This window comes from Gavialis gangeticus, unplaced genomic scaffold (genome assembly GCF_001723915.1).
Source record: "Gavialis gangeticus isolate Ggan-Ray unplaced genomic scaffold, GavGan_comp1, whole genome shotgun sequence".
Taxonomy (NCBI): Eukaryota; Metazoa; Chordata; order Crocodylia; family Gavialidae; genus Gavialis; species Gavialis gangeticus.
The window spans coordinates 15099462-15111311 of NW_017728993.1; the positions used below are offsets into that span (position 1 = coordinate 15099462).

The window sequence follows — 11850 nt, forward strand, 5'->3', positions numbered from 1 at the left end:
CTCAGCTTACTGCTCTAAGGACAGGCTGGATTAGGCTGCTACCACATGGTTTGTACATCGAAATGATGAAGTAAGAAAGAAAAAATAGTCTGAAAGCAGTATGTCGGGAAATGGACCCAAGTTCCCAGTGTAGGCAGCAGATCCATTTGTGATCCACACAGCAGTGAAGTGGTCATCGCAGAGTCAGTGGCTGAGATTCCTGAAGCACTTTGGGGGTTTTGGACATATTTGCCATTGAAATTTAAGATGGATATCATGCATCTCTTCCAGTGTATTTGTAGCTAGGGACTTTATGCTTGAAAGAAATAGTTTTATGGGAAATGCATCTACTTTTCTAAACCAGAAATAGGCATCAGGCACTGTTTCCACGTTCCTTTCCCTCTTCCCTTCCCCCCCACCCCTGCCCTCCAAGCCCTAATCTTTAAAAACAAAACTCAGCCTGTTCATTTCCTCTGTGTCCTGTCTGATCTAAGACTTCTACATGACTTGTATAAGCAGTGAATGTTTATTGCTGTCTGTAACTGGGATACAGCTATAGGTCTTTGAGATTTTCTTTAAAGAACTATACTGACTCATACTTTTATTTAGAATGAGAGGAAAATCCTGTGTAATGGAACTGGTGCTATAGCAACCTTTAAGGTATATTTGATAACCTGTCCTTGCAAATATGTAAAATCAAGCTTAGAGGAATAGCTTCTGCGTAAAAACCCCACCATGTATTTAGCGCTTATATAGCAGAGAAGTATGTATGGTTTTATAAAACAAATATTTGCCGCTTTAGAGTTCTAGTCCAAGATTAAAACATTAAACAGGTTTGTAGCTGTTTAAATAGTGAAGGCTGATTAGTGGTGTTTGGAATACACACGGGTCATATTTTCAAGTCAAAACAATCAAGTTGCCACAGTTTCACCCTTCAGTTAAGCTGAGGCCAGATTCTCGGAGAAATTTTGGTTTATTTAATCATGATCATCTGGCTTTGTGTTCCTCATATGAAGCCAAGGAGATGTCTTGATTTCGTAGGACAAACAGAAAACAGGTCTGTCCTTGTAAACATGGTGCAAAATTAGGGGTACTAATGGAGCAGGAAAGGAGAGAGGGATTAAACAAGGTGGCATATACATATTAGCAAATAAATTAGTAGGTTTGGTCACAACACCAGGTGTGTGTGTATCAAGGTGACTCTCCTGTAAGCATTTTCTCGTTAGCAGCTTGATTTTTGTGAGCATACTGTAAGTCTTAAGGAAGCACATGATTAAGGCCAACAGAGTAATAGACTGCAGGTGAGGGCATTCAGAGGAGGGGATGGCTGGAATTTGGCTCGTGTTGGCATACAGCCTGTTTTGACCCAGCTTCCTGAAGAAACACCAGAAACCCATACAAGATGATTACTCCACAGGTTTGGCCTCTGAAATGGCCATATATATTGTTATCAAACATCTAAGAAATTGTGCACGGTTAGAAACATGCTTTTCGTAGCTTTTGTAAAACAAGAGTGAACATAGTATTACTGAGGAAAGTTCTGCCTTATCTGTAGAGATGTAGTCAAGCATGTTAGTCTGAAGACAGGGGAGATATGCACCTTTATAGGCTAACAAGATCAGATTGAGAGCACAAGCTTTCATGAACTCACGTTCACGTCATCAGATGTTGATGAGTGGATATGGGTTTACAAAAGCTGGTGCTATTTAGCTAGGCTATAGAAGTGCACATCTACCCTGCCAGCTTGTCTGCAGAGCAGGCTTATTATTGGCACTACTTGCAAACAGTGCTCTTTGACTGCACAGCACAGATCTGTCTCATAAGGATGAATTTTAGTTTCAGAGTTTTCATAAGAATGCAGTGGTGTATGAAAGGATTACTTTCTATTTGTATTGAGAACTCAACTAACCAACCTCCTCTTAATTCCATTAGTTAGCAGTTACCATACCAAAATAGTTAACTAAGACAAAGTCCTCAATAGTCAGACACCAAATACCCATAGCTCAAAACATAGGAATTAGTTTGGCTTGCACCAAGTCAAACAGCTGTTTAAAAAGAGGTCAGAAAAGATATCAGAGTGCTGGTACAAGAAAAAAGATGTTCAGGTCACAAGTTTCAAAGGTGATTGAGGATTCTAGATGCAAAATTTTGCTCCAAAACTGGAGCACCCAGAATTAAATTGCTTTTGAAATTCTTGGTCTCAGTATTTCTATGATCAGCAAACCTCAAGACATTGAGAATTATATTTTCCTGGATTTAAGTAGTATAATAATTTAGAACCCTTCTAGATACGCTACATACCAGAACTGTGTGTAGTTCTGCATAGTATCTATAGATACCACGCAGACGCTTCCCAATAAAGCCATTTTTAGACTAGGATAAACACTACTCATCTATATCCAGGGTATACATGCTTAAACATGTTGCAAACCACAAAAGGTTGAGAAGAGGAAAATGTAATTGGTTTATAATGGCCATTAATTCCGCTTTTCAGCAGTTACAATTTTAGAGTTAACGTTTAATCTTGAGACTAGCTAACTTGCCATCTCTCTCCCATATTTCAACTTTTCATTTAGAAAGTTTAAGTAATATTTTAATAAAAGATATTGCATTTTTATTGTAATTCTGAAATAGCTGATACTTAGTGATTGCTAATTTTTATGGCCCCTAGCAGGTATTACGCTTAAGACATGCAGTTCAGTAGTAACCCAGCCGCAGAACCATACAGTTTAGGGTATTAAAATAGGAAATAAGCCACAAAATGATTCCATAAAACATGCAGTAGAAACCACCCACAAAACTATCATGCCTTTAGTTGAAGGTGTGGCCAGGTTACTGCACCAGGCTGTATGGCAGGGCTCTTGTACTGGACCCAGCTTGGACCCACAATCAGCTGATTGTCAGTCCTAACCCTGGGACTGCACCTGTTTACTGGGCTCCCCCTGCGCTGGCAAGTACTAATGGTGTGACTGGGATTGGATCTGATCCCAAAATCATGCATCCTACCATGCACATATTGGGATCAGGGAACAGATCCCATCATGCCATGAAGTGAATGTGTGCCAGGAGCATGCCTCTCATTCTTATCATCTGTTATTCTAGTTTCAGCCTTTCTTTGTTATTGGGTTCCTCCAGAACACTTTAGATACAAGTGTACAATTGAGATTTAAGTACCGCTACTAAAATAACAAGATTTGGAGTATGTATGTGAGAAGTCACAAGGCATTTTAAACATACAAATTAGTCACAACTACTAACATGCTGATGAATTCAGGCTCAGTTGTGTGACACCACATCACCAGTAGGACCAAGCAAACTAGTCTCTCTCAACTCAAGCCAATTTCAGTTTTGACTACTGTTACTACAGTTGCCAGGAGATCACTAAATGGAAGAAGAGAAGCAGTGGAGATGACTAGTCATCTGCTACTGGGGTGTTCAGGCAGTTTAGATAACAAGTGCCGATGAATTCCTTCTAGGCGTTATCTATGTCTCCAGCACTATTTAAGGATTAAGGATGACAACAACATATTTATTTGAAAAATTATTATGTATTGAAAATATACATTAGAATTCCCATTGTCCCTCCTCCTTCACTCTGGCACTACCCTCCTGTACTGTGGGCAGAAGTTAACTTGCTGCCATGCCACCGTGAGCAGATCACCTGGATAACGTCAGTCTCCTTTCTCCATGTGAGAATCCAGTTTGATATAAGAGTGAAGAAAGCAAAATCTTTCTGAATCAATAGCTATTCAGCAAGTCCCAGTCTTCCATGGTGAGGCACATGTGCTTTGAGGTCCGTTCTGTCTCTTGTTCAGCCAAAACTCTCTTTTTATTTTTCTTCAATTCATGGCTAACTGCAGCCTCCTTTTTTAACAAAGGGGCATGGCAGTTTTGTGTTTTCTCCTTACAGAACTGCAGGTTTCCAGTTGCTTTTGTCTCCCCCTCCACCAAAGTGCATGCGACTTGTTCTTCTATTCTGCATCTCTTTCCATCTAGAAGAAAAAACAATACACGTGTATTTAAAGCCAGGCAAAAATCTGCTCAGGTTACACGTGTACCTCAACCCAAACAATCTGAGAATTCATGCTGAATTTGAAATGCTTTGATTCACAAAGAAAAAGAAATCTCCAACATTTTTTAAACATTTCCAGTGTTTAAATTCACTTAAGCAAAATCCTTACAGTATGAAATTTTGTAATTTTTTTTGGTTCAGTTAGCAAACAAGCTTATCTTAATACACACTTCAGTTTGTTTCCATTGGTTTTACCAGGCTTTGAATAGTATCTATAGCTGCAGGGTTTCACAAGGTTACATACAGAAATGCCTAGCTGCTCTTCTGCACTGCAAGTTTTTTTTCGGCTTGATGGCTTCCATGACCAACTGTTCCCACTGCAAAATGGTCTGAAAGAAAAGAAGAATGATTAAAATGCTTCTTACAAGAAATGTATAGAAAGGCAGCCAAGTGCATCAGCAAAACTTCAACCCTTGTTTTTTAACCTTTTCAGTGACTAAATACCAAACTCAAGTGACTTTTTTACAGCAACAACTAGTTTTTCTGTAAATCCTTTAAATGTTAGCAACGTAGACAACATATTCCCTTTCACAGTTCTTCTGAATACTGCCCTACTGCAACAGAATCCCTGTTTGATATGAAGCAAAAGAAGCAGGAAACAAGTCTAGCTGTCACACATTCAGTAAGAGTCTACGCTGCACTCTGCAAAGTGGTGCAGAGATCTCCAAGCTAGCTCAGGTACTAGAAGGACCTACTGACACCAGCATGAAACTCCAAGCCAAGAAGTACGGTGTAAGTTAGTCCACGTGAAGCTCAGTGCTGGCACAGCTAGCGTGCATTTGAGATGTACCCATTATACTGATCCTCCTTATACGTTAGAAAAGGGGCGCAGAAACGGGTCCTAAACTGTAATTTTAAATGAAAGCAGTCCGAAGTGGAGAACAGTTTAGAAGCTGGACACAGAACTACCAGCTGAGAAAAATAATTTCTCTTGTATAATGTGGTATTTGGTACCAAGCTGCACACCCACACAAACTCCTTAAGTAGTCACTGGAGCAGGGAGTGGAATCAATGTTTTCCCTCTTGCAGGTGAGTGCACTGTAACCAGTGGGCTAATGCCTCTCTGGTACCATTTAATGTTTAATTATTCTGTGTGGAGTATAACACTTTCAATAAGAGGAACTGAGGGTGCCCCAGGCCAAAACAGCCCATAGCCTGGTGGCAGGAGTGCTCACCCCAGAGGTGAGGGATACAGGTTCAAATCTCTTCAGAAAAAGAAAAGCTTCTATTTGGTCTCCAATATCCAAGATGAGTGCTTTAACCACTTCGATGCTGGTTAAGAGGGGGTCAACACTGCCTGTCTACATGAGGTTTTTTATGGAGCTCAGCCTAATAGGTGTCCACTGTATTTGGCCCTATGGACAGATAGGGAGAGGAAACTTATTCTGTAAACTCTGCATGGCTCAGACATGAGCCGGACATATACCTGAGTTCATTATTATGAAACTGAGAAAAGCTGCAATCTGATTTATTGTGTAAAATAAATTCCTGGTCTAGGTTCCCAGGAATCTTGAGTACAGTCCTTGGGAAGCTACTTCTGGCATGTAAGAATACAAAACATTCTTTATGCAGTTCACAACATCTGTGTTCTCACAAGTACACACTACATGACAATCAAGACCTCTCTGAGAGATGTGCAGCAGCTTGAGAGTGAACTAAGTGCACAGTTATTTTGGCTGACAAACTAATAAACAACATACCTGCTCTGCCCATCCCTCTGTTTTGCAGGTACTATGATCAAATTCTTTCAGTGGTACTTTTGAATGGACAAGGCCCAGCTGTGCCTGGATCCTCTGAACAACTGCCTTAACGTCCTAGTAAAAATAGAAACAAGCAGACTGTGTAGAGGAGTACTTAGTCATATATTTGTAATGGACTCCAGTACAAGCTTGGTTTTACCTTAAGACCTGTTCCAGATATGTCCAAGCAATTCAACTTCCTGAAGGAAAGAAGATATCCAATTCCTACATCAGTGATTTCAGGGTTACCTATAAAGAAAAAAAACAAACAAAAAAACAAAACAAAACAAAAAAACAGATTAGGCTAAATTGCATGATAGTAGAAATTTGTTCTTCAAAACAGATTCTTAAAACAATCAGATGCGGGTCTGGGAAAAGATACGCGTCATAGGTAACCAGCCAGTTATTCCAACAGTAAACAATTTTCAAGTGATTTTCAGCCCAATTGTATCTTATACCCTCCAGATTTTGAAAGTTTCTTGAACCTGACTTATTTTTTCTCTTCAGATCAAAATACAATTTTCATTCAAAACAGCTTAAGTTGGGTCAAATTAGTTTGAATGTGTATATGTACAAATATAAAAAGTAGAGTTTATAAGTATCCCACCAAAAAGCTGTATTAAAAAAATACTCCTAAATTTGTGAAGCCGAGCACTCAGAATTTAGGAAATACCAGAATGAATGTTCTTGAGAAACCTTAAAATCCAGCCCCACGTGTATACACTCACATACTACTTTTTGATGAGTACCGAATATTTGCTAAAAAAGTACATTTTCACAACACGCCTGTGAGTTGCATACACCTAGAAAAGCTAAATCATTCCCTTTATAGATGGAAAATTTAAAACACACAGCGATTACAGTTAAAAGTACACACTAATTCTGATTGCCTGATTTGAGATTAGGGGTGTAAGTTATGTTTTTTGAAAAAAATAGGATCCAACAGTCTACAGCATTATGTATCTTCAAAGCAAACTTCCACTGACTTCAGTTGCAGCTCAAAGAGCTCAACACTTCTGTAAATCACACCTCCAGGTCTCAAGTCAGAAGAAAATAGAGAACTCACAAACATTTCCTATGAAGAAAATTAGTATAAATGACTTACCCAGCATCATATGTGGAAGAAGCAGGAATAAAATCCAGCTATCCTGTGCAGCATTCAAGTGCCTTAACCATGAGACCATCTTTTTGTCCCTTCCCCTCCCCACAACAATCTCTTGAATATACCCTGTAACAAATGAAGGTGAGGTCCTGCAGATAAAAACCTCCTTTCACTATAAAAACCCAATGAATGCATGCTTAGAACTGGTCTGTCCTCTCATGAGACAAACAGGTAATCCTTCAGTTAAAGATGGCACAATGCATGTGACTAAGGGGCTAAATTAAGGTGGCTCAGGTAGCCTTAATTCTGGTATTCTCTAATATTTGTGCACTTGACACTAAGTGCTTTCTAACGTGGCTTTTTGTGTGCAACTTACAAGGTTTTAAAAAAGGCAAACTGATTAAAAAATTAATTCCCTCATGTGGCATCACACTGACACTCACATGAGTTATCAACTTGGCTGGAACCTTTGTAGTCACTGCATAGACCTCTGCTGTCAGAGTTAATGGAGGAATGGATACCAGCAAGAGACAGCCACCCTCTACTTGAACTAGAGCTGCAGAGGGTGGGATGTTTGGTCACTGGAATTTATAGATTTGACAACAGATGAAAGGTGACACTCAGGTGTCTGGGGTTCCAGTGTAGGCTGTGGTGGGGAGGAGGCTCTCGTGGACACACTTTTATGCCCATTCCCCTTGTTTCTCTGTCCTCTCTACTCACTCCTATCCCCAGTCCTGTTCTCCTAAACCGAAGCAAGTTCTAGGTTTGCTCCTTGATGCTTCCTGCCCAGTCAGTCCCAAGGACCCCCTGAGTCTTCTTCCTTTCTGCTTCTCTTTCCAACCAAGCCCCTCCAGTAGTTCCTCCTCATCCCATCCACATTTCCCACCTCTATTCTCTCCCCACCCCAATCTCCTCATGGGGATTCTCATTCAGTCTTGGTGTCCTTCACTACCCCCAGATCATGAATTCAGTGACAAGTCACTTCCATATAGTTAAGGCTGAAGTCTCTCAAAAATGCATGTAAGCAGGAAAAGGAATGGCTAATTCAAGTCCCATGCTAGACTGCACAGATATTCAAGTCTTGCATTTATATCAGATAGGGACTTTACTTTCCTACTGACTTCACTGGTAAAATTCCATTAATTTAATGTTATTTGGATGGGACTGCAGATTCAATCTGTGGTTTCTAGCAGATGTTAACAAAAGGTCTTGCTTAACCCCTTTTGATTTAGGGGTTCATTTTGTTTCATTATATCCTTTCAGTCATAAATAGGAGGAGTTAACTAGATCAGAAGGAGCATGGCTTGTTTCTATACTTAAACCACGAGACACTTTGGCACACTTACAAGACAAATCTAGCACAGAAAGATTTTCAAGTCCCCTTTTCATTACTCGTACTGGTGCTGTCATTTTGCGAAGGCCTGCATCGGATAAACAGTTATCCTTCAGGAGGAGCCTCGTTACACTGAGATGAAAAATAGAAAGTTATTACCTAGGACTTCTTAAGAAAACTGTTAGATTTTAATGTACAAACTCAGAATTTTTTTCCAATCATCCCATCAATCTGTCATTTCTTTAGTGATATTAAAAGGACCACTGAACAAAAGAAGCCACTTTTGGTAAGGCAAACAAGTGTTATGTTCCCATTGCTGGCTCAGCAGAAACCGTTACCTAACACACCATTTCCAGAGTTCTGCTGACACAGGCATATTGGAACATGAAGATTTCTTGACACAGGCCATAAGGTTCTCTATAAATTGATGTTATGAAACATAACTAGTCTTGCCAATTTCAACTCCATTCAAAATTAGGGAAGAAAAATCTTTGCTTGACAAATAAGAAAAGACAACTAGTAGAAGATTGTGGGGATGCTTCTTAAATATAAAAGGAGGTACTGCACACTAGAAAAAAACAAAACCCACAAAGATCTGGAGGCATACTTCCACTGCATCCTCGAAAACAAGGATCTTGAATAACTTATGTGGAAGTTTTAAGTAGCAACAATTATTAATTAAACTGAATTAAGTGATTAGCTTACCTGAGAAAGTTACATAAATTTCTTATTTTAGTAGTTATATATCATTTTAGGAAATACAGTGCAAAAATTAGGAACATCTCATGCTGGCATACAGCATACTTATATACTGATATAGTTAACATTATTTTGATAATGGTTTCTCTCCCAGGAAAATAATATTTAATAGGATAAATCTGTAACTGTTGGAAGCACTAAGGTTTGCAATACATATGAACAAAAAATGAAATATAAAACCAGCTGGTCTATCTGTTGGCCAGCAGAATACTTTTAGTTCTACTCTTACAAAACTAAAGAATTACTTTTAATGTTAAATATATGCTTTGAATGATAGTTAGCGTGTGATTAGTTCTGATGGGTGTCCCCCCGCCGAAGTTTTTATGAACAATTAGAAACCCCACTAATTTCTATCTTACTGCCTGTGAAACTTTCTTTTAAAGGACATGCAGCATGACTCTGAATCCCCTAGTGACCAGAAAACCAAATGCTGCCATTGGTTACATATGTTACTAAACTGGTACCTGGATAGAGCTTCCTTGGTGAGATGTTCTAGCAATTCATGTTCATCTCCAAGTTTGCAGCAGGAAAGATCCAAGCACGTCAGTTCTCTGAAAGATTTAATTTCTTCAAGTTTTTCAGAAATAACCAGGTATCTGAAAAGGGAAAAAGTAATCAACATTTAGGTGCATTACATATAACAGTCCTACAAAGTGCCAAGTACTCTGAACGCTCCCTGGTGCAACACAAGCAGCCAGGCTGCTCTGCAAGTGGAAAACACCCAAAACAAGCAATCTGTTTTCATTACCTAGCCATGCTGTAGTCCACTGGTGCCCGACTCATGTGGCCCACAGGGCTAGAATTGGCAGCAGCAGTGTTAATTACCATGGCTCTCAGAGCCCCAATAGCTGCTGTTCCTCCTACCGCCAAATTTCCAGCCCCATGGGCCAGATGATGCAGCTCTGCACTCTAGATCTGTGTCCCAGAAATCTCGTGGTGGGATGAAAGGCAGCAGCATCGACTGCCGCAGCTCTGAGAGCTGTGCCAATTAACGCTACCACCGCTCGCCACACTGTCAAATTTCCAGGCCCATGGGGAGTGCCACAGGCCAGATGACAGCTGTGAGCTGTACCTTGGTCACCCCTGCTGAAACTATGCAGCGCACACACACTTTCACAGCACTAAGCCTCTGCTTCGATTCCAGAAGTATCTGCTATATAACTGATAAACAGACCTTCTAATTTGTCTGTCTTGCTGGCATCTTATGACCCCTGCTGACTTCCTGCCCTTTGGGCAGGGGGCTGGACTCGATGATCTCTTGAGGTCTCTTCCACCCTAATGTCTATGAAATTCGATGAAATAATTTGCAGAGACCACTATTAGGGTCTCATTTGCACATAAACTTTGTAACAGAATAAGATAGAGCATATATTTCAAGTGTAATAGCTACTTCCAAGTAACTCTACCTATGGACACTTACTCCAAAATAAACGTGTCCTTTTTTGATTTTCCTTAACACATTTCCAAAGTGGCTGTTCCTGAATATCAAGTTTCTCTAGCTGGGATTAACCTAATTCCAGCATCTTTACTTGCCATGTCTGCTGTTTTGTGACCATGTAGAAGTCTTACCTAGGGGGGAGTCAAACTCCCTACCACAGCAGCTCTCCTTCCCCTTTTAAAACCTAACTCAGGAGTATACCAGCAATAAAATCGTTATAGCTGAACCCCAGCTCAGCTAGAGTTAATTGGTTTTTGTTTAAAGATAGATGCCACGTGCTCTAGGACCCATGTTATGGAAAAAAGGGGTCTTATCTGTCTGGCTACCACTGTACTTTTTAAATTTAACTTATACTTCACATGAATACTGTGAGGATTAGTTTTTAAAGGCCCTTACTACACAAGTACTACTTAATTATAAAGAGTTTTGTTAAAAACAGAACTATTCACCTAATCCTTTAGCTGAGGTTGCAAAATGGAGTAATGCAGATTTGGAAGATTACCTGAGTTATGTTTCTGCATCACAGGCCCAAGAATTAAACCTTGTGCTGTTTACCTACGACACTCGATGGCTCACACAACCCCAGATTAAATCACACCTCCAAGAAATGAGTATACAATGCCCTCTATACTAGCATTTACTCTACAAGAACAAGAGGCCAGGAGCAGTAGAGCAGGCCAAAGGATCCGGCACCCATAAAATGAGACTGAAATAATAGAAATGCATCTATGCTTTTTTGGGGAGTGGGGGAAGAGACAGGAGAATAGTTAATTGAACAAAGCCTTGAATTCAAGTCCTATCAGAGCTTGTGGACAGAGGGGATCTCTTTTATTAGACCAACAAGATCTTTGCAAAAAAATGTCTTTAATCACAAGCTTTTGGGCACAAACACCCTAGACCAACACAGATTTCCCTTACAAAAAACAGTCTTTAATTGCAAGCTTTTGGGCACAAACGCCCTAGATCAATACAAGCTTCCCTCCAAAAACATTTCCTTAATTGAAGCTTTTGGGCACAAACACCCTAGACCAAAACATGTTTTTCTTTAAATCACAAGCTTTCCAGTACAAGCTCCCTAAAACCAATACAGGTTTTCCTTGCAAAAACATGTCTTTAATTGCAAGCTTTTGGGGCCATAAACTCCCTAAAACCAATACAGGTTTTCCTTGAAAAAAGAAAAAAAAAAAGTCTTTTAATTGCAAGCTTTCGGGCACAAACACCCTGGACCAAAAAACAAAATGTCTTTAATTGCAAGCTTTTGGGCACAAACACCCCAAAACCAACACAGGTTTCCCTCGCAAAAAAAAATGTCCCTAATCGCAGGCTTTCGGGCACAAACGCCCTAAAACCAACAGTTTCCCCTCAGCAAAACCCGTGGTGAATCGCAGGCTTTCGGGCCGGGCCGGGCCGGGCCGGGCCGGGCGGGTG

The 11850-nt window shown here is 40.1% G+C and overlaps 1 protein-coding gene across 1 annotated transcript in view; it reads right to left on the reverse strand.

Moving 5' to 3' along the window:
• Positions 1 to 3487: 3487 nt before the first annotated feature.
• The window catches only part of LRRC42 (leucine rich repeat containing 42), an 8985-nt gene continuing 622 nt past the window's right edge, over positions 3488 to 11850 (reverse strand). The window contains exons 2-7 of the mRNA XM_019501270.1: positions 9449 to 9590; positions 8239 to 8357; positions 5951 to 6039; positions 5752 to 5865; positions 4296 to 4380; positions 3488 to 3971 (exon numbers count right to left, since the gene is read on the reverse strand). Of these exons, the coding sequence (XP_019356815.1) occupies positions 3718 to 3971; positions 4296 to 4380; positions 5752 to 5865; positions 5951 to 6039; positions 8239 to 8357; positions 9449 to 9590 (803 nt within the window). The 3' untranslated portion in view covers positions 3488 to 3717. The remainder of the gene's footprint in view (positions 3972 to 4295; positions 4381 to 5751; positions 5866 to 5950; positions 6040 to 8238; positions 8358 to 9448; positions 9591 to 11850) is intronic.